Source organism: Bos mutus, chromosome 17, assembly GCF_027580195.1.
Source record: "Bos mutus isolate GX-2022 chromosome 17, NWIPB_WYAK_1.1, whole genome shotgun sequence".
Lineage (NCBI taxonomy): Eukaryota > Metazoa > Chordata > Mammalia > Artiodactyla > Bovidae > Bos > Bos mutus.
The window spans coordinates 9,334,466-9,357,785 of NC_091633.1; the positions used below are offsets into that span (position 1 = coordinate 9,334,466).

General features: G+C 44.9%; 1 protein-coding gene across 1 annotated transcript in view; it reads left to right on the plus strand.

Moving 5' to 3' along the window:
- The window catches only part of ANKRD13A (ankyrin repeat domain 13A), a 34,494-nt gene extending 15,143 nt beyond the window's left edge, over positions 1–19,351 (plus strand). The window contains exons 4-15 of the mRNA XM_005891493.2: positions 1,526–1,571; positions 2,680–2,823; positions 3,018–3,207; positions 9,070–9,136; positions 10,494–10,575; positions 11,672–11,733; positions 12,629–12,759; positions 13,406–13,563; positions 14,177–14,290; positions 15,317–15,477; positions 16,505–16,572; positions 17,298–19,351. Coding sequence (XP_005891555.1) covers positions 1,526–1,571; positions 2,680–2,823; positions 3,018–3,207; positions 9,070–9,136; positions 10,494–10,575; positions 11,672–11,733; positions 12,629–12,759; positions 13,406–13,563; positions 14,177–14,290; positions 15,317–15,477; positions 16,505–16,572; positions 17,298–17,493 — 1,419 coding nt within the window. The 3' untranslated portion in view covers positions 17,494–19,351. The remainder of the gene's footprint in view (positions 1–1,525; positions 1,572–2,679; positions 2,824–3,017; positions 3,208–9,069; positions 9,137–10,493; positions 10,576–11,671; positions 11,734–12,628; positions 12,760–13,405; positions 13,564–14,176; positions 14,291–15,316; positions 15,478–16,504; positions 16,573–17,297) is intronic.
- The last annotated feature ends 3,969 nt before the right edge of the window (positions 19,352–23,320 follow it).

Here is a 23,320-nt window from a genome sequence, read left to right on the forward strand (position 1 = left end):
GATCAAACCCCCAGCCTCCCGCATTGAGAGTGTGGAGTCTTAGTCACTAGACCATCAGGGAAGTCCCCCTTGGATTGTTTGGGATGATAGTTACCATTCTTCAGATAGCCTTTGTCACTTGCCGTAGCTGTCTTATTGGTCAGTCATGTGCAGTATTCCTGAGGCAGCCAGCGGTTCAGTTTTCACATCATTTATTCTCAGTTGAAGCACAGAAGTGAGCTCCCCCAAGTACTTCCAAAGATACTTGCTAGATAAATCAGCTTCCCACACTTCTTGAGAAAAATTAACAGCTCTGTTGAGAAAAGGAATAACTTTGCTGTGAGACAATCTGAGCATTCTTCTTAAAAAAATATTAACACTTAAGCTAAATCCTGCCTAAGACATTGATTTTCCACATACTGCACAGAAACCATCCGTGAAATATAAGTTGTTGTATCCACTGATTTTAAAATACATGTGTGTTTGAGTGCACAGAGATCACATAGATTGGTTTTCTTGTCTAACTCACTGTAGGAGGAACTAAAAACATCATCTGTCCATTTGACAAAGCAGAAAATGACTTATTTTACCTAGAGTCACCCCCCCCCCATTTTAAAATTCCATGTAGAAGACTTTTTTCACCTGTGTTGATCCATAGCCATGAACTGCCCTGAATTATACCCTGTGTTGGAGGTTACAGACAGCCCACATATGACCTGGTGCTCCTTGGCACCAGAGGCCATGCCTAACAGCCTTTCAACGGTGTCTCCTCACTGCATGTCCATGTTTCTTTTCCATTGTCCCTTGGAATGACTTTACCCATCTTTGGAATCTGGAATTTCTAGCTTTTGTCTTTTTGGGTTTCTTAAGTAGCTCTCCCAGAACCTTCTATAGGAATTCATGGTGGGTCAGAAAATGATTCTAAACAGGCTTGCTGTGGTGGTGTGAAACCTCAAAAAGCCAAATTCTAGAAGTTTAAGAAGAAAATGAGGGGCAAAAGTCTGAAGGAAAATAACTTCCTGGGGACAGTGATGTCTCACACCCTCCTGGTTTCAGAGTGGTCTGATAAACACCCCACCCTTCCCAGCACACAGAGCCTTTTGCAGTCAAGCTCCCTGTAGGACAGGTGGGGTCCACACTCCTTCTCCTTGCTTAGACCAGCCTGTGACCCTCACTGCTAGGAACCCAACTGAACCCTTAAATCAGATTTGACTTTTATCTCCCTCCAACCTTGTCGCCTGCAGTTAACTTTATTAACTGTCTAGACGTATTTTATAGTGAGATAAAATAACAGCCTGAATATAAAAATAGGCATTTAGTCTGATGGGTTTGCAATTTATGTTTCTTCTTATTTTCTCTGTTCTTTCTCCCTCTGCCTTTTGAACAACCCTATCAGCCCTTACTGTGTGTGTTTCGCTAATGGTACCAAGGGTAATTTATTTTCTTTTATTTTTTAAATTAATTTTTATTGGAGTATAGTCAAATTTACAATGTTGTGTTAGTTTCTGATAGCAGGAGTGATTTCTTTTAAACCTTTGTCCTTCAGGCTCCGGATTTTTACGTGCAGATGAAATGGGAATTCACCAGCTGGGGTGAGTGGCTGTGAGCTTGAAATTCATTTAGCTTGAATATAGGCTTATTTTTCTTTTATGGAAGTTATATATTTATTTTTTAAATCTAGGAAAGGCATACATGAGAGTGACAGTCGCCCACAGTCCTACTTAAGCACAGGTGCTTACTGTTGTAGGTGTGTTCCTTCGAATCGTATCCCACACGCATGGGACTTTTTTCCCAAGCATTCGTCAATAGAATATATAGACAATTTTGTCTCCTCCTTTTGTTACCTGTGGCTGACATTTATCCATATTATTCGTTTTTTAAAATGTCACTTTAAAGGGGCTAAAGTCTTTAGTAAGTAGATTTATCATAATTCAGTTACTCATTTCCTTATGTAGTTCAATGTGATTCTTTTAAACTTGTTTTTCTAAGGAAGAAGATGAGATGAACATTGGAATAGCTCATTTTTTAACAAAATGGATGCATTGCTCCAAAATCTTATGTAAGGCAAATTGACTGACAGTAATTTTCCTAGATGTTCTACTTTTGTGTCTTGTAGATCAGTTAATGACAGCTTCCAGCTCCCAGAGCCTCAGCAATTTTCACTTCCAGACTTCCCTTTCAGGCATGAAGTCATATTTGCCATGAAACATTTAAACGAACTAAAAAGTATATGAAGGAAGAGAACTTGAGAGTCTTCTATACATCTGAGTTCTTTTTAATGAAAATAATAACCCTGAGCCCAAGTTTTGATAAAGCATCATGTTTTAGACATCTGATCTTGTGACTTGTGGGAACGACAGGATAGTGGGTTGAGGCCAGATGGACACTCACTAGCCCTGCTGGCGGCCAATAAGAGGGGTTCATCTGGGGCTGAGAACACACTTGCGAATCTGATTTAGCGTTTTCTCTGGGCAGGGCATAGATCTGCAGTTTTATAAACGGCTCTAGAACTGAAAGTCCATTCTCATTCTTTAAGAATGACTTCTTGTATCATAAGCATGGGATCCAGGCCCAGTTCTGTATGACCATTGGCATCTCACCTCTCCTGTCCTTTCAGTAAAGTCAGGGTCCTGATTTGCGGGGCCTGACTGTTCTGCCGGGCCCTCAGGCTTTTCTCAGTAGTGCACATCTCTTCTCCAGTGCCCTTGGTTTCCCGAATATGCCCGAATGACGTCTGTCGCATTTGGAAAAGCGGTGCCAAACTGCGTGTGGATATCACGCTGCTGGGCTTTGAGAACATGAGCTGGATAAGAGGGAGGCGGAGTTTCATCTTTAAAGGAGAAGGTGAGTGGTTTCCCTTGTAGTCGTCACTGCTGTTGCTAAGTTTAGAGTGATTTTTCACCATCGAAACGTGTTCGTGTGTGTGCGTGTGTGTGTGTGTGTGTGTGTGAAAGATGATGCAGTTCAATATACGAAGCTTCTTTGGTTTCACATCTTCCTTGCACTGTGCTTAGTTACGCCCTTGTTTCCGTTAACAGACAACTGGGCAGAGTTGATGGAAGTCAACCACGATGACAAAGTGGTCACCACTGAACACTTTGACCTTTCCCAGGAAATGGAACGGCTCACTCTGGACCTGATGAAACCTAAAAGCAGGGAGGTTGAGAGGCGGCTCACAAGCCCTGTCATTAACACCAGCCTTGATACTAAAAACATTGCTTTTGAAAGGTACGGATTTAAGTTCTGCATTTTCATGTCTAATCCCATTACTGCCATCTTTATAGCATGTATACATTAATTGGAAACTATGGGTGGATTAGAATTTTTTTTCTACTATGGAATAAGAAACACTAGTGGGCTTTAAAGTTGATCTCTGCTCCAACCAAATGGAAACCACAGCTGACATCCTCCACCATATGGCATTTTTATCACACGTTGGTGAAGTCTTGGAGAAACGTCTTCATATTCTTTTATGGGCCCTTTTCTAACGGATTTTACCTGAATTTTATCTTTGTGTTTGGCAGTCCACAAGACTCCTCTTGTCCCAAACCATGGAGCTTGAGTTTCTGAGGCAGAAGCAATCCAGTATCGAATGTGGTTGGTTATTAGTCAGATTCACACTTGGCATACAGTTCAATGTGGTTCTACCCCTTGCCCGCCCTCTGCTTCTCCATGAGGCCTAACGGTTTTGAGCAAGTCTGGAGGGTTTCAGTTTGATTCCAGACTTTATCTGGAGCAACCTCTGGGGAGGTCTCTGCCGTGGTTAAGCCAGGTGAGAATGGGTGTCTTCCCCAGGGGCGGCTCCAAGACAGGGAGGGCTTTGTGAGGGGGACAGAGGCTGTCACAGCTATTAGTTAGGCTAAGAGTTTATTCCATAGATCACACTGAACCCAGGGAGTCTACATGAGCCCTGAGTGTTTGCCTAGGATGTCACATCCCGCTCCCTGTAGACCAAAGCCGCATCATCTGAGCTGACACAGACAGCGTTCTCCTGGACTCAGGCTGTCTTCTCTCTTAATGAGTATATGAACTGTTCTTTTTCTTTTCATCTTTCTTTCCAGTAGAAAATTTATTACTAAAACCAGGAGTCTTCTGTGTAGTCAGACGTAAGACTTAAGTGCCCCTTCCCCCTAATTTAGACCAAGCTGTGGAATTAAGGTGTTTGTTTGGTAGCAGAAGAGAGAACGTCAGGTATCTGCTGCCTTGGGTGCAATACCCCTGAGGCAGGGTCAGTGCCCTTTCGTCAGCCTCTGGGCACCGGTCTCACCAGGTGACAGCCGCTGTCTTCCTGGGACAGCAAGCTTTAGGGACTGACCATACCTGGAAGGGTCTTGGGAAGACATCTCCAGGCTTGAGCACCTGCCTGTGCAGGGCGGGAGGGCCCGCCTGCTCAGGGCTCTGCTCTGAAAGCTGGAAGACGGGAGAGCGAGGGCTGGAGGAACCTGGCGCCGCTGGCGGAGCTGCTCCTTCTGCGGCTTTGAGCCAGCAGCTTCATCTCCGGGTTTCTGTTTCGTCAGCTGAAAGGAGAAAAAGAATGAATCTTGAGCTGAAATCTCAGATGTCGTGAGAAGAGCCAGTGTTCCCTCTAGTTCAGCAGCAGAATTGCAGGGTTATTGTTTGGTCTGAAGTGTCGTTTACAGAGAGGTGATGGTTACTGGCTGTTACCCAGCAGGTAGATGGGCAATGACCGCACCTTCCGTTCGTACTGAGTTGCATTTTGTATTCCTGTGGCCTCGGGGTTTTCAGATAGTTCAGGCTAACCCTCCTTTTGCAACTGATAGGGAGTTGCTGAAAGAGAATTTTCTGGAAAGCAGCTGCTGTTTTGGTGGGGCTCAGAATGAAATATGTACTCAGTGAGTTTCTTGTGCTTCGAGCAAGGACTTGAGCCCCTCACGAGGGTGAGGTTTGCTGGTAGAAATAGAAAAAGTGTGCTTGCCCACTTCTTACCCAAGTGAGGTGTGAGCAAGCATTCAGCGGATTAAATTTAGCAGATGAGGGTCTGATATATTCGGATAGTCTTTTTCTTCCCTTTCTTTCTTCTCATCTGTCACTTGAGCTCGATGTTGGCAAACATGTACTTTTCCCGTGTTCAAGTTTGGCCTGTGGGTATAGACCCTCTGTTTGCAGTCTGGATTTTTCTCTCATCTGAAAGGTTCCTGCCCTGCCCACCTTGAGGCAGCCTCCGAGCCCAGCACCAGCTCAATGGCCTTTGGGGTGCTGTCTCCCTCAGGAGACAGGCAGAGGGAAAATGGCCGAAGAGGAGGCTGGGTTTCCTCCTGTCATTTTCAGAGCCTCTACACATACAGTTGATCAAGAAGTTAAAACCAGAATCTTGGTTTTAAAACAGGATGTAGATGTTGAGTTGAGGACCTAAGCTGTCAGAGAGTGGACATGGGGAAGGCGATGGAGCAGCCGGGATGGCGGATGGGGCGGAGGTGGGTGAATGAGGAGCCTAGCGGTTCCCAGGGAGAAAATGTGGTTCTGATTTCTCAGCATCCACAAAGGATGCCGTGGAGCAGACTGGGTCATCCTTTGGTCCCGCAGAAGACCAGGTGCCAAAACCCTGTGATTTCTTGTGCCAGGATATCGAGTTCTTACTGAGAGACAGGAACTGAGGATCGATTGGTTCCCCCAAAGGAAGATCTGGATTTTCATTGATCACTGACAAAAAGGGGCCTTGGCTTTATGGATCAGTCAGGTGTGGTCCCTAAATGTGTTTCTGGAATGTGAATTGGAGACAGCTAGCCTGCAGGGTCATCCCTTTAGGAGCCCTCTCTTTCCTTGAGTGGGTCACATTGCACTCAGTTCAGTTCAGTTGCTTAGTCATGTTCGACTCTTTGCGACCCCATGGACTGCAGCATGCCGGGCTTCCCTGTCCATCACTAACTCCCGGAGCTTACTCAAACTCATGTCCATTGAGTCGGTGATACCATCCAACCATCTCATCCTCTGTTGTGCCCTTCTCCTCCTGCCTTCAATCTTTCCCAGCATCAGGGTCTTTTCCATTGAGACAGTTCTTCACATCAGGTGGCCAAAGTATTGGAGTTTCAGCTTCAGCATCAGTCCTTCCAATGAATATTCAGGATTGATTTCCTTTAGGATTGACTGGTTTGATCTCCTTGCTGTCCAAGGGACTCTCAAGAGTCTTCTCCAACATCACAGTTCAAAAGCATCAATTCTTCAGCAGCTCAGCTTTATGGTTCAACTCACATCCATACATAACTATTGGAAAACCATACCTTTGACTAGACAGACCTTTGTTGGCAAAGTAATGTCTCTGCTTTTTAATATGCTGTCTAGGTTTGTCATAACTTCTCTTCCAAGGAGCAAGTGTCTGTTAATTTCATGGCTGCAGTCACCATCTGCAGTGATTTTGGAGCCCAAGAAAAGAAAGTCTGTCACTGTTTCCATTGTTTCCCCATCTATTTGCTGTGAAATGATGGGACCAGATGCCATGATCTTAGTTTTTGAATACTGAGTTTTAAACCAGCTTTTTCACTCTCCTCTTTTACTTTCATCAGGAGGCTTTTTAGTCCCTCTTCACTTTCTGCCATAAGGATGGTGTCATCTGCATATCTGAGGCTATTGATATTTCTCCCTGCAATCTTGATTCCAGCTTGTGCTTCATCCAGCCCACCATGTCGCATGATATACTCTGCATTTTAGTTAAACAAACAGGGTGACAGTATACAGCCTTGACATACTCCTTTCCTGATTTGGAACCAGTCTGTTGTTCCATGTCCAGTTCTAACTGTTGTTTCTTGACCTACATACAGATTTCTCAGGAGGCAGGTCAGGTGGTCAGCTATTCCCATCTCTTTAAGAATTTTCCACAGTTTGTTATGATCCACACTGTCAGAGGCTTAGTCAATAAAGCAGAAGTAGATGTTTATCTGGAACTCTCTTGCTTTTTCTGTGATCCAACGGATGTTGGCAATTTGATTCCTTTGCCTTTTCCAAATCCAGCTTGAACATTTGGAAGTTCTCAGTTCACATACTGTTGGAGCCTCACTTGGAGAATTTTGAGCATTACTTTGCTAGCATGTGAGATGAGTGCAATTGTGCAGTAGTTTGAGCATTCTTTGGCATTGTGTTTCTTTGGGATTGGGATGAAACTGACCTTTTGCAGTCCTGTGGCCACTGCTGAGTTTTCCAGATTTGCTGGCATATTGAGTGCAGCACTTTCACAGCATCATCTTTTAGGATTTGAAATAGCTCAACTGGAATTCTGTCACCTCCACTAGCTTTGTTTGTAGTGATGCTTCCATGAGGCCCACTTGACTTCACATTCCAGGATGTCTGGCTCTAGGTGAGTGATCACACCTTCGTGGTTATCTGGGTCATGAAGATCTTTTTTGTACAGTTCTTCTGTGTATTCTTGCCATCTCTTCTTAATACCTTCTGCTTCTGTTAGGTCCATACCATTTCTGTCCTTTATTGTGCCCATCTTTGCATGAAATGTTCCCTTGGTATCTCTAATTTTCTTGAAGAGATCTCTAGTCTTTCCCATTCTGCTGTTTTCCTCTATTTTTTTGCATTGATCACTGAGGAAGGCTTTCTTATCTCTCCTTGCTATTCTTTGGAACTCTGCATTTAGATGGGTATATCTTTTCCTTTTCTCCTTTGCCTTTCACTTCTCTTCTTTTCTCAGCAATTTGTAAGTCCTCCTCAGACAACCATTTTGCCTTCTTGCATTTCTTTTTCTTAGGGATGGTCTTGATCATTGCCTCCTGTACAATATCAAGAACCTCCATAGTTCTTCAGGCATTCTGTCTATCAGATCTAATCCCTTGAATCTATTTGTCAGTTCTACTGTATAATTGTAAGCGATTTGATTTAGGTCATACCTGAATGGTCTAGTGGTTTTCCCTACTTTCTTCAGTGTAAGTCTGAATTTTACATTAAGGAGTTTCATGATCTGAGCCACAGTCAGCTCCCAGTCTTGTTTTTGCTGACTGATGTTGCACTAATGGTGGATAATGAATAGGAAAACTAAGGCTCTGGCCCCTCCTTTCTGTGATGGACTATAATAAACACCTGAAACTCCTTCTTCCCAGCCTGGACTAATTTCTTTGACCAGATCTCATCAGAAGAAAAGCAGACTGTTTGGAAAAACAGGGTGCAGGTCACCCCCTCCCTGCCACCTGTGTGTGCCCCGTGTCACCCAGGGTCGGGGTAGAAGGCAGGCTCAAGTGCAGCCGTCGCAAGGAGCTGGGATGTGATATCCTAGACAAAGGGGCCATCTGGGCAGGGCTCCCCGGGGCTTGGGAGCGTTTCCCAGAGTGAGCTGCCTTGAAAACGATCCACAGCTTCTTGGCTGCTTTTGGTTCCTAAATGTGTTTTTTTCCAGGCATATATTGAGTGGAGTAACGAGGGGTTCAGGCACTTAACCAAGGCTGCAGCTGCTGCCGAAGTGCTGACTGCTTTAAAGCAGCTCCAATGGAGCTGGACTCAAGGGCTAGGCTAAAAAACCACTTGAGACATGGTTCCCACCACTGCTTGCACCAAACCGGACACAGAGTGTGCCTCCCAAGCCTTTTTACTGGTGCTCACAACTTCTGCACACAGCTCCCCACAGCCATGAGTTCCCGCCCCACCCGCTTTCTCCTTCCTGAGGAGCAGGATGGCCTGTGCCTCACGGATCTAAGAATTCCTAGGCTGAGATAATGCTGCTCAACGGGCTGCAGCTGCCGACCCTGTCGGTGCCCGTGGTCCGGATGACCTAGGAAAGGCTCCCCACCTAGTGGTGAGCCCTTGGATGCTGGTCGTCGCGCTCAGTCCTCTGAGACAGCTGTCCCATGAGTGTCACCACCTTTGTCGCCTCTGCTGGCAGCTTTTGTCACGAAGCCAAGAGGGGAGGCTTTCTCTGCCAAGGGGGCTAGGCAAATTGATGAATAACTGCGGGAGGGGGTGCGGGGGGCTGTTTGAGCCATCTGTCATTAGCAACATCCTTCCGTGGACAGAGGGACCCTAATTTCCAAGTGTCCTTCGCTCACTTAAGCTGGGGGAAGAAAACCTGTAAAGGCTGCAGGGATGAATCTGAATGGCATATTGTACATGTGGAAATTTGTGGTGTTCACTTTTTATCAGAACTAAATCCGGATTCTGGGGCTGGAGGACAGATAAAGCAGAAGTTGTTAATGGTTACGAAGCAAAGGTAAAAGGACACTCTTAAAATAAGATTTCATACAGCTCTTTAGCTTCTATGCAAATGAGGGGTCTGTTCAGACTTTGTCATGCATCTGTGCTGAGGAGGTGCTCTGGGAAATAAGTTCTGTCTAGCGTGTCTCTTCCTTGGATTTGTATCTTATTTGACTTGCAGAAGGTGAACTAGCACATCCCAAGGAGGTCTCTAGTTAGGCCAAAGAGAAACTGCTGTAGAGAAATGAGTCCCAGTATCAGTTGTCCTGGTGAGAGTGACAATTTTTTTCTTTAAAAACAAAAGGAAAAGAAAGGACTAGACTTAACATGCTTGTTCATTTTTTTTTTCTTTTTTAATCACCTGAGTAGGTTTAAAAAATATATATGGCAAAATGGCTTTTAGGAGTCTCCCAATATTCTTAGTCAACCTCATTGTAAACCAGTAGGCTCCCAGCCCACTCACATGACGTCAGTGAATTTAGAACACAGCTGTCAGAGTGGAGACGACAGTTGCTCGAGTCATCTGGCATTTTGTCAACTGGGAAGCTGTCTCTTGGCCTCCCACTAGGCCTGCAGTACAGTGGGGGTTGATGGCTCACAGCCACGCTGCCAGGAGCGGCAGGGTCCTCTGGTGACCTCTGAGTGCGCAAGGAAGGCTTACGTCACACTCAGCGAGATGCACTTAGAAGTGCTGCGTGTGTTCCTTGAATCTTTGAACACTGGGAATCCAGTGTTAGGCATCCTCAGTTAATTCTCTGTGAACCATAACATTTGACTTTTCAGACCCAGTGTTCCTTAGTCAACCTTGAAAACAAGAGCGTTGACCCTGGCAGTTAAAATAATTTGGGGTCAATAAACAGAATACCTTTTAAGCAGTGGCTTGCTGGTTTTCTCTTAATCTTACTGGTGTGGAGAACCTTGTGTTCCTTCCATTTTCCTTCTGCCCCAGCAGATGGCTGTCCAGGTCAGTCCTGGTATAAGATTACCAAAAATCAGTCCAGGGACACGACACAGGTTCAGTTCCCTTAGGAGAAGTTCAGCTGGGAGGTCTACACTGCAGGCCCCTCTTTGAGAGGGTTTGGCAACACGAAGGGCAAGTAGGCAGGGGCAGCCTGTCCCTGTCAACTCCTCAGGGGTAATGAAAGATGTCAGGGATGCAGAGTAACTACTGAGACACTTCTAAGTTGGTAGCTGTTGTATTTTCTCTGAAGAGTCCTAATGAATGTTTAACCATTTCTCATTTTTATTTTGCTGGATTTTTTTTTTTTTTGGCTTTGTTTTGTTTTGGCTTCAGCATTCTTGCTCTTGCTATTGCTTCTCTGTTGAATTTTGATTCCCCATGTCACTGTTTCCTTTTGCACACACCTCTCAAGGTTTACACGGTGAACAATGTCAGTGTGATCACCAAAATACGGACAGAACATCTGACCGAGGAAGAAAAAAAGAGATATAAAGGTAATCTCTTCCCTTCTCCCTGCCCCCACCCCACCCCATTTCTAGCCTACAGCACACCTTCGTCGGCTCTGTTAAACTCGGGGGCCAATGTGATGGGGTCATGCCATGTGAATTTCCTCCTTATAAATTTCTCCCTCGTCTGACTCACTCCTGGTGGCACTTCCCTGTAGTTGGCATCAGCTGTAATTAAAGCCATTCACAAGGCCTTGCTGATGTTTTATGAAGAACAGTTGTTGAAGTCAAGTCGAAAAAGTAGATAAAGATATTGAAGAGTATTTATCACTGAAGTGAGTTAGTGCAAAGCATCATGGTGGGAGATTCAGACAGGACCTGGGCTCTGAACCAAAACGTGGCCAGCATGTGGCCGCCTTATCTCAGCTCGCTGAGGCCGGTGGGGCCTTGTGAGGTTACTTACCCACTCTGCCACGGTCACCTCCGCTACCAGACCTGCCTTAAGAGTCATTGCGAGGATGAGATGAGTTGCTGCACGTTGGAGACCAGGGCCTGCAGCACGTGGTAAGCATGCAGTCGCTGTTAACTCCCTCGTCCACTACTATTCCCTTCAGTCCACTTTGACAGAGGAGGAAGCCAAGGCCTCAGTCACACAAGAGGTGACCCACAGGTACAGTTGGAATCAGATCCGGCTCATTCCTAAATCTAAACTCTTTGTAGTAATTCTGATTGAATTCTTAAAACTCTGTCCATCGAGCTTAGAGACCTTAATAAAAGTGTCATAGAAATACTCACTCAATCGTATCTGACTCTCTGCAACCCCATGAACTATTGCCCCACCAGGCTCCTCTGTCTGTGGTATTTCCCAGGCAAGAATACTGGAGTAGGTTGCCATTTCCTCCTCCAGGGGATCTTTCTGACCCAGAGATCGAACCCAGGTCTCCTGCATTGGCAGGTCAATTCTTTACCACTGAGCGACCTGGGAAGCCCCCAGAAAGAATGCTAGCTGATGGTTATTAGAGATGATTTTATTGGCCTGTTCATGGATGGATTTCCTAATGCATGATGGAGAAACGTGAAGGTAGAACGGGAATCTTTTTCTATAATCATAAGTAAAGTCAAATAAACTTTCCCCCCTCTGTAGCCGACAGGAACCCACTGGAATCGCTGCTCGGGACTGTGGAACACCAGTTTGGTGCTCAAGGGGTAAGTCAAAGCGTGATTTCCAGCATGGTTTAACAGGAGATGACTTTTCTGTGCTTCTGGTGGAATTTCCTGCATCCTGAGCAGGCCACTTTATTTGAAAAAGCTTAAGAGCACTCCCCAGCTAGAATTGGAGATGTTCTTTTGGAAGAGAATCAGATGAGCAAGTCTTGGAAAAGAGATTTTTAGATGCAGATAGTGATCATAGGAATCAGGTGCTTTCTCTCGCATCTGTTTTAAACTAGGACCTCTCTATAAAAATGGGACTGGAAAGAAAAAAAAGGATTCGGGACTTTATATTTTAATAGAGCACCTTAACAAACATTTTCTGACTCAGTCCTCACAATAACTGTGTGAAATTTGCTGCCGCGGATGTCACTGAGGGTCTGAAAAATGAAGTGACCTTTCCAGTGTCACAGGCTAGAGAAGGACAGAGCTGGAACCTGATCTTCAAATCTTCAAATCTCATGAACTGTAGCCCACCAGGCTCCTCCATCCATGGGATTTTCAGGCAAGAATACTGGAGTGGGTTGCCATTTCCTTCTCCAGGGGATCTTCCTGACCCAGGGATTGAACCCTGGGTTCAGTCTGAAGATATGCTTTCAGATATTTCTGTCTATATCTCTTTTCTTTTTCCTTTCTCTAATCAGGAGGTAAAAAGGCAGAGGAGATTGGAGAAACGATTTGAAATGGAGAAATCCTTTAGGCTTGGCCATGTAGTTTGGTCATAGGTTTGTAGGTGTTCTGTGCAGTAACTTAATTAAAAAAAAAAAAGTTAATGACCAGAACTTCCTGCTCTGTAGCTGGTTAACACAGCCACCTCAGAGGCTGGGTGCCATAGACCTCCACTTGCCAGCAGCATTGGCATTTCTGACTCCCCTGAGTTCTGGCTCGGCAGGACCTCACGACAGAGTGCGCCACGGCCCACAACCCCACAGCCATCACGCCTGACGAGTACTTCAACGAAGAGTTCGATCTGAAAGACAGGGACATCGGAAGGCCGAAGGAGCTGACGATTAGGACGCAAAAGTAAGACGGACTCAGCGGTCATTTTCAACTTACAGATTCTTATTTGTTTGAGAAGTTGTGCTGTTTCCCATGTCGTGGTTCTTCTTCCAGCCCCTCCCTTGAAAAATAATTTCAAATTACTGGGATTTCCCTGGCAGTCCCTTTGGTTAATAAGACTTCTTGCCCTGCTACTTCAGGAGCACAAGTTCCCCTGGTTGGGCAATTGAGATCACGCATTCTGAGTGACTCCCCCAAAAAATTAAAATCACTTTATCTGATGAAAGGCGACAGTAAATTTCCCATCTTATTATTAGCCCTTCTCCAAATAGAATATAGACTGGATATAAGAATTCCTTTTTTGTTTTTAACTGCCGACAAGCCTCAACTGATCAAATGAAATGGTTTCCCCTAGCTACCAATACTCCCTGCTTGCTATCGATTAAGGCTTGTGGCACAGGTCGTTTGCCCCCAGTTGCCCTGATTTCGGGGTGATGCAAGTTCTTTGTGGCTCTCATCCCTTCCCAGCTCTGATGCAGGGGATGTGAGATAACTGGGGAGACTGGGGCATAGGGAAGCGGGTGTTGTCTAGGCTACTGCAGAGAAATCACGCAGTCTCCCCATCTCGGGGACCCGGCCTCAGTTGGTCTCATCTTACCCAATCCGGCAGGTTTAAAGCAACGCTGTGGATGTGTGAGGAGTTCCCGCTGTCCCTGGTAGAGCAGGTGGTCCCCATCATTGACCTGATGGCCCGCACCAGCGCTCATTTTGCCCGGCTGAGAGACTTCATCAAACTGGAATTCCCGCCCGGATTTCCCGTCAAAATAGGTACCATTCAGTCAAGCAGAGGAGCACCCGACAAGGGACTTAATGGAAGAGGGCAGACTTGTCCTCGAGTTCAATGTGATTTACAGAAGTGTCCTGGTTCTTAGTTCATTTTGCACATCAAAATTAGGAATTTCCCCCAGCCATCAGTGCTGCTTACAGATGATGCTGACAGATGACAAAGGCATAAAAAGGGGACACATGCCTTGTTTTAAGATCAAACTTTACTGAAGTGAAACTTCAAATTAGACTTACTATTTGAAGAAGACAGTTGACACTAAGATCCTCTGATCATTAATATGTTTTAGGGCTTGAATTAGTGCACATGACACCACATATAATACATAATTGCTTGTGAAGAATTTACCTTTTGGATAGTTGTATATTCATAACACTTGAAACCTGGCTCGATCACTTCCTGTGATCTAGAAGAAGTCACTTAACCTCTCTTTAATCTCAGTCTTCCTATATGAATATTGGGAAAGGGTTGTTTTGATTAAATGAAATCATACTTATAGAAAGTACTTAGCATGGTACCAGCATAGTAAGTGCTCAGTAAGTGGTGGCTGTTATTCTTCTGGATAAAGTTTATTTATAAAAGCTTTTATTTTGTTAGAAATTCCCTTGTTTCATGTCTTAAATGCACGGATTACATTTGGAAATGTTAATGGCTGTAGCACTGCTGAAGAAACTGTATCTCAACATGTGGAAGGGACCCAGCCTGATTCAGGTAAAAAAAAAAGTTGGATTTTGTGGTTTAAAAAAAAATTCATACATTTAATCATTATACTGATTATTCGGTTTGAAATTAGAGTATCTTATGAAGTTGATTTCTGTCCTGAATGAAAGAAAATTTTAGATTTAGTTTCAATTAAGTAAAACAAAAATTTTGTAGGAATGTATGAATATGACGCCTCTTGAATTAAAAAGACAGCCTATCTTAAAAAACAGCTTTACTGAGGTGTGACATGTAATCATATCCTCCCATTTTAAATGTGACAGTTCATTGCGTTTTGACAAATGTATACAAACCCATGTAACCATCACCACAGGCAAGATACAGAACATTTCCATTAACTCCCCCTAATTTCCTCAGGCTCCTTTGCCATCAGTCCCATTCAGATGTTGGATGCTGTTGTAAATGGATTTATTTTTTAGTTTTATCTTCCTGTTTACTCACTTATACTGAAACTTAATTGGGTTTTTTTCAGTTTCTTTTTTATTATGGTACAATAGTATTCTGTGTCTTAGGCTAGTTGAAGGATATGCAGGCCTTTGTTTTTATTAATATCACTTTTGAGTTTACAGGTGTATTATATACTCTTTTATATGTTTACTATTTTTCATAATAATAAAACATAAAGACATTGGTGTGATTGTGTGTATATCTACAAACAGACATCACATTCCTCAGAGGACACACAAGTAAACACTGGTTACCTCTGGCATTTGGAAATAGCAGACAGGGTGTAGGGAGAGAGATCTTCACTTTTAATTTTGCAGTCTTGTATTTTTTTTTTTTTTTTTGGTGATTATGCATTATATTACTAAAAAAAAAGTCAAGGCAAAAAGGAAAAAAAAAAAACAAACAGTATTCTGGTACTTTTCCCTGTCGAGGTTATTCTTCTTCGAAATCTCTCTCACCTAACAGCAAATCTTGATATTAATCATTTTAATTTAAAAAATTTTTATAAAAGTTGAAGTGGAAATTTATTCTGCTTACTCAGGCACTGGACTGTTACCTTCTGTGTTGCAGCTTCCCCTCTCACAAACTTCGAGGTTGATCAGTCTGTGTTTGAAATCCCTGAGTCTTACCACGTTCAAGACAATGGCAGAAACGTGCATCTGCAGGACGAAGATTATGAGATAATGCAGTTTGCCATCCAGCAGAGCTTACTGGAGTCCAGCCGAAGCCAGGTACATGTATCAGAACCAATGGCAGGGCTGGGAAGGTTTTACCCTCCCGTTTGGCCCCAGTCTTTGGTTCTAAATGACAAGTTTGGCATATATGTGGTATTTACCTAGGTTATATTTTATGTCCCTGGTCTTTTATGAACGCTTCTTATATAAGACCACATGCGTAGCCCCAGTCAGCATCATTTACAGGATGTTCCCTGCCAGACTTGGTGACTTCCTGCTCTACAAGAGTGGGGTCTGCTTCTGCCTTTTGGTGTGGTCCTAGGCTCCTGCTATCCACTGCTTTCCTCACATCATTCATCCAGCAGATGTTTGCACAGTGCCTGCTTTGTGCCAGGTGCTGGGAGGTTCTGTGGTGAAGCAGCCCCAGTGCCTGCCTTCACGGAGCCACTAAGCTTTGAGAACGGTGCCCACACTCCAGTGTCCTCCCAGCCTAGGTTTTTCACATTCTTGCTTTTTCTGGAGGCTCAGAGCTCGGTAGCATGAGCCCCCCCTGCCATGGACCCATTCTTAGAGCCATTTTGTTTTCTGAGGCTGCTGGGCCAAGGGCCAGACCCCAGTGCTGGCATGTTCCCGAGAGGCTTCCCTCCCCTCACCCTCACCGTCAATCCAGCGTGCTTTTCCTTTCCCCATTCTAAGTGAGCTTATTTCTGCCCAACAGCTACATCAACCTTGACCATACACTTTGAAAAGAGGAGTAGCCAAAGATGACCAATAATGAGTTACATATTCTGGTCTTGCTCTGTTCATTTAAACTTTGCCTAAGGTTGAGTAGTTTTTAATAGATTGGTTTGATATCAAGTAAGGGAAACTGGGAGCTGTCAGTCAGGGTAGCGGACCCTGTACTACCTGATGTTTGGGTGTTACTTTAGAAATAATCCCAGTCCCTGTTAGTTTTTCCACCCAGCACCGATGATAATGGACTTGAAATACTGTTAACTTTGTTCTTGCTGCTTTCATTTTGTTGTCAGTACAACACTTTATTCCTTCTAAGGGGTATTCACGTGCATCCGTTTGTCTTTCCTAGGAGCTTTCAGGACCAGCTTCTAATGGAGGGATCAACCAGGCACATGCCTATGATGCCCAGTATGAGAGGTGATTGACATGACTCTTGATTAACCTGAGGTTGGTACAGGTGCCTAGGACACGCAGCAGCAGGCCTGGTGGGAGAGACTTGATAAAATGTTGGCTCTCCTGCTTCCTTTGTGGCAGTTCCTCATTGAATTAGCTCTAAGCTCACGGTGGCTGAGCTTCCAGGAACTGGTGATAGAATTGCTGACCAGTTCCTCTACCAGTGTCACGGGCAGAAAGGCACCTCGTTAATGTTTTCTGATCTTCTGCGAAGAATGTAATATGATCACAGAAGGGCTAAGTTGCCCTTAGTGGGAAGTTTATACAATTTCCCCCACTGGGGATCAAAGCTACGCCCTTGGCAATGAAACCTTGGAGTCCTAACCACCGGACCACTGGAGAGTTGCCAGATTATCCGTTTGAGGAGGAGTTAACCTGGAAAGACTCATTTTATGGAGCATCTTCCTATAGTCTGGGCACATATGAGAACCTGTTGAAGAAGTTGGGATTTGCTTTAAAATAGATCCGAGTTCAATTCTTAGCCCTGCCCTTAGAGGCTGGGTAATTTCGGGCAGGTGTGTACCAGCACCCAGCACCTGCACCCCTAGTTAGGTGAGATTGATGGCCTCATGCATACTGAGCGGACAAGAAGCGCCTGGCACGGCGGGCACTGGGTCCCGGGCTAAGAAGCATGGGTGTTGCTGGCCCGCGCGGGTGACTGTTTCTTCCCCTCTGTGCTTGTAACGCAGGGCCATCCAGGAGAGCCTCCTCAGCAGCTCCGAAGGTCTGGGCTCTGGCACCTCCAGTGAGACCAGCCGCTTTGACAGTGACCTGCAGCTGGCCATGGAGCTCTCCGCCAAAGAGCTGGAGGAGCGCGAGCTGCGGCTGCGCGAGGAGGAGGCGGAGCTGCAGCAAGTCCTCCAGTTGTCACTTACTGAGAAATAGGCCCACCTGCCTCCCGCCTCCTGTCTGCGCTCCCGCCGAGGGACTGCGCCTGCGCGGGACTGCATCTCACACGGGTGCAGCAGAAGGCAGCTGTCCCCTGCTTTCTGCAGAGGTGCAGAGCCGGGGCTCCTCCGGGCCCACCCGCCACGCTCCCCTGTGAAGGGGCTGGGGTCCCGCCGCCCCTGCGCTCCAGGCATCAGGGGAGGAGAGCATCGTCACTTTCCATTAGCTCTGTTGGCTTGCAGGTCACGTTTTTTACTTACCAGCTTTAGATACAAACCCAGTCCCTCCTCCCACTGCCCCTCCCCCCAGGTTTGTAGATTAATTTTTATCAAGGAGTGATGATGAGTTCTTGCAGAGTCGGGTGCTTTTATAGAAGAGAGGAGCAGCCTTTGCAGAGTGTGGTGTATGAGGACCTAGGAGACACTTCTTTACAGTTCACCAAAGAAATGGATCACCTGTGCCGATCTGCTCTTTAATTTTTACCTTTGTACAGGGTTTCCAGGGCACCCTCACTGTTCCTAAGCCACCCCCACCTTATTCCAACCCTCCCACCCCAGCTGAAGAGGAGATAAGTACAGGATCTATTTTAGATTTAGGGTTAACTATTTGCATCAAATTAAGATACACAGATGACAACGGAAGTTGCCTTAGCCTTAAAAATTACTGATAGTTTCAAACCACCTCACTCCTCTTCTTGTCGAGGAGGGGCCTGATTTGAATTTGTAAAGGCAGTTCCTTTGAGAGCAGGATCCTCCAGGCTAAACCCAAGGCAGCTAATTCTGACCCTGAAGGAGCAGCTAGGACAGCCCGAGGCTTGTTCTTGAAGTGGGCAGGCTGGCCAAAGGATCACCAAAGCAGGGGTGTGTTCCATGCCTTCTCTGGTGAGAGGTCTCCACTCAGAGGCCTGGGAAGACCCCACCACGTGCCCTGGGCACACTGAGAGGAAGGGGTGGGCTTGAAATGAGCAAGGGAGCTACAGACAGAACTCAGTGGCTCTGTACTCAAAAGGGAAAATGGTGAATCCACCTTGCTTTTTAGAGTTCAAATCAACATCTTTCTGGATAAATATATTTTTTAACAGAATCTTTTTATTATTTTTAAAAGAGATAAAAACGACTGCTCCCATCCGTAGCAATACAAGGTTATACATTTTAACCAGATTTTCTCAGGCCCTTTTTGGGATACCTTTAGTAGTTAACTATTTTGTCTAACCGTCCTGTAAATAACCATCGCACAACATAAGAGGACCCTGGGGAATGCGGCCGAGGGCACCATCACTCCAGCCCGGCCCATGGATTCATTCCCACAGGCTGCACTGAAGTCCCCCAGTTAACAACATGCTCCTCTGTTCTGCGTCCGTTACCTACCTGTTGTGCTGCTTTGGGGGTGGGAAGGGAAACCGAAGCCCCTGTTCCAGTAAACGGCCGTGTGTACAGTTAACTGTTGCCAGCAAAACGTGCCCGGTCACAAAGAACTGGACTTGTGATTCCATGTGACCATCTGCCTTCCTCTTCATGGTCTGACCAAAATTCCTTCTCCGCACACAAGGCCAGTATATGCAGCATCACACCTGTCTCACACACAGCCTGGCGTTTTGTTTACTTAGCCTTCACCTCCAGCAAAGACGCGTCTTGGGAATGGCTGCATTTAGGCCATGTGTTTACTCACCGAGGTGAACAGAGGTAATTTCTGTGTTCGCATTCCATTGTTCTGCTTTCCACGTCTTTGACTTTCTCCCTAGGAAGTCAGTTAAAAAGGGACTGAGCCTTGTATCACCATCACAGCGTTTTCCATATATGTGTTCACTCTCAAAATACAAATAAAGACAGCTTCCTTAGAGGGTGCTCGTACAATACTCTGAATGCTTTAGAGGCTTTTTTTTTCTCTCTCCACATTTTTGTAGTCCCCTCCTGTTGTGTGTGTTATTGGAATATTAGAACGCCTCCCAGTCCTCAGTCGTGTGTGACTAAGGTTTCCTCACAAACGCAGATGACCTCAAAGAAGATACGTTGCACTATGGCAATTTCAAATGGCTGTGGTGCCCTGAATGATGGAGTTGGCCTTCCCAGGTGGCGCTAGTGGTAAAGAAGCCGTCTGCCAGTGCCATGACTGATGGAGTTTTTAAAGTCCAAGCTAGACCCATGTCCAGATCTCTGTTTGTTTCCGAGGCAAACCATGCAATAGCACAGTAATCCAAGTCTATGCTCCGACCAGTAATGCTGAAGAAGCTGAAATTGAACGGTTCTATGAAAACCTACAAGACCGTCTAGAACTAACACCCCAAAAAAATGTCCTTTTCATTATACAGGACCGGAATGCAAAAGTAGGAAGTCAAGAAACACCTGGAGTACAGGCAAATTTGGCCTCGGAGTACAGAATAAAGCAGGGAAAAGGCTAACAGAGTTTTGCCAAGAGAACGCACTGGTCATAGTAAACACCGGATTCCAACAACACAAGAGAAGACTCTACACATGGACATCACAGACAGTCAACACCGAAATCAGATTGATTATACTCTTTGCAGCCAAAGATGGAGAAGCTCTATACAGTTGGCAAAAAACAAGACCAGGAGCTGACTGGCTCAGATCATGAACTCCTTATGGCCAAATTCAGACTTAAATTGAAGAAAGTAGGGAAAACCATTAGACCATTCAGGTATAACCTAAATCAAATCCTTGTGATTATGTAGTTGAAGTGACAAATAGATTCAAAGGATTAGACCTGACAGAGTGCCTGAAGAACTATGGACAGAGCTTTGTGACATTATACGGGAGGCAGTGATCAAGACCATCCTCAAGGAAAAAAAAATACAAAAAGGCAAAATGGTGTCTGAGGAGGCTTTACAGATAGCTGTGAAAAGAATAGAAGCAAAAGGCAAAGGAGAAAAAGAAAGATATACCCATCTGAGAGCAGAGTTCCAAAGAATAGCAAGGAGAGATAAGAAAGCCTTCCTCAGTAATCAATGCAAAGAAATAGAGGAAAACAATAGAAAGGGAAATACTAGAGATCTCTTCAAGAAAATTAGAGATACCAAGGGAACAATTTATGCAAAGATGGGCACAATAAAGGACAAAAATGGTATGGACCTAACAGAAGCAGAAGATATTAAGAGGTGGCAAGAATACACAGAAGAACTGTACACAAAAGATCTTCATGACCCAGATAACCACAATGGTGTGATCACTCACCTAGAGCCGGATATCCTGGAATGCGAAGTCAAGTGGGCCTCAGGAAGCATCACTACGAACAAAGCTAGTGGAGGTGATGGAATTCCAGTTGAGCTATTTCACATCCTGAAATGATGCTGTGAAAGTGCTGCACTCAATATGCCAGCAATTTTGGAAAACTCAGCAGTGGCCACAGGACTGGAAAAGGTCAGTTTTCATTCTAATCCCAAATAAAGGCAATGCCAAAGAACGCTCAAACTACTACACAACTGCACTCATCTCACATGCTAGCAAAGTAATGCTCAAAATTCTCCAAGCCAGGCTTCAACAGTATGTGAACCGTGAACTTCCAGATGTTCAAACTGGATTTAGAAAAAGCAAAGGAACCAGAGATCAAATTGCCAACATCCATTGGATCATCGAAAAAGCAAGAGAGTTCCAAAGAAACATCTACTTCTGCTTTATTAACTACGTCAAAGCCTTTGACGGTGGATCATAACAAACTGTGGAAAATTCTTAAAGAGATGGGAATACCAGACCATCCTACCTGCCTCCTGAGAAATCTGTATGCAGGTCAAGAAGCAACAGTTAGAACTGGACATGGAACAAAAGACTGGTTCCAAATCAGGAAAGGAGTACGTTAAGGCTGTACATTGTCACCCTGCTTATTTAACTTATATGCAGAGTACATCATGAGAAACGCTAGACTAGAAGAAGCACAAGCTGGAATCAAGATTGCCGGGAGAAATTTCAATAACCTCAGATACGCAGATGACACCACACTTATGGCAGAAAGTGAAGAGGAACTAAAGAGCCTCTTGAAAGTGAAAGAGAAGAGTGAAAAAGTTGGCTTAAAACTCAACATTCAGAAAACTAAGATCATGGCATCTGGTCCTAACACTTCATGGCAAATAGATGGGGAAACAATGGAAACAGTGACAGACTTTCTTTTCTTGGGCTCCAAAATCACTGCAGATGGTGACTGCAGCCATGAAATTAAAAGATGCTTGCTCCTTGGAAGAAAAGTTATGACCAATCTAGACAGCATATTAAAAAGCAGTGATATTACTTTACCAACAAAGGTCCATCTAGTCAAGGCTATGGTTTTTCCAGTCAGTAGTCATGTGTGGATGTGAGTGTTGGACTATAAAGAAAGCTGAGTGCCAAGGAATTGATGCTTTTGAATCGTGGTGCTGGAGAATACTCTTTGAGAGTCCCTTGGACAGCAAGGAGATCCAACCAGTTCATCCTAAAGGAAATCAGTCTTGAATATTCATTGGAAGGACTGATGCTGATGCTGAAACTCCAGTACTTTGGCCACCTGATGCGAAGAACTGATTCCTTGGAAAAGACCCTGATGCTGGGAAAGATTGAAGGTGGGAGAAGGGGATGACAGAAGATGAGATAGTTGGATAGCATCACCGACTCGGTAGACATGAGTTTGAGTAAGCTCCGGGAGTTGGTGTTGGACAGGGAGGCCTCACGTGCTGCAATCCACGGGGTCTCAGAGTTAGACACAACTGAGCAACTGAACTGAACTGAGACCCATGTCTAGAAATGAGTGTGGATTTACGATTGAGATCCTGCAAGGGAAAAATGTGTGATCCACTAAGACGACTCCAAGCCCCTGTAATCTCAAGCAACAACCTGCAAACTTCTTACTCTCAACTTTAGAGGATGTTAAGGTCAGTGTTTGCTAAAATAACCCATTTTTGTGTATATTAGTCTCATGTGTTTGCTGGGGGGCGTGGCAAGTAACCTGAGTAGAGTTCAGCTTAGGGAACCTAGGGTTTGACCCCTGTCCCCTGCACCCCTGAAGCGGAAGGCCAGGAGAATAATTCCACTTGAAAACAGCATCTGGGCATAGAAGCTTTCAGTTTATTTCTCTCTTGCTTCCAGAATTGATACTTTCTTTCACCTTTACTACTCTCTCTCATACTGAACAGATGGTAACAGGGGGATGAACACACAGGCTGGGTTTTCCATGTGTATGTAGAATGACTATGGCCAGTTTGTTTCAGAAAACCAAACATGATTGGTTTACTTGGCTGGCGATTACAGGGCAAAAGGCCGGGCACAAGGTTTATGGGTCTGATAAGTTTTTACTCTTTCCTTTTAAAATGCTAAAAATGGCAATAAGTGTTTAGGCAGATAACACAACAGGGCATCCCAGATGAGGCAAGGATGTGGGCTCCTGTGATGTGACTGTCCCTGCCCCTCAGAATCCCCACCACTCCGCCCTCCAGTCACAGGCCAGCGGTGGTGATCCCACTTCCGTTTGTGTTAGTTTTCACATCACCTGATCCTCACTAGAATAAAGAAGGATAAAGTGTGTATATCACTGGTTTATAGATAAGAAAACTGAGGCTCTAAGAGAAGTTAAGCCTGTTTGTAACTGGAGCCGGAACAGGAATCCAGGTCTTCTGGCCCCTGGCCCAGCTTGAGAGATTACTTAGGGCTCAGTTTTCTGAGTAGCTTAGAGCTCTACTTCACAGTGCCTCCTTAAGAGATTAAATCAGATTCCAACACACACACACACCTGCATTTTAAATGCTTGTGAAATAATGACTAGGATAAAACATCACATAAGATGTTACTTTAGTTTTAATGGACATTTTGCACAGAAGCACAGAACAGTGGACATGTCAGCGGCTCAG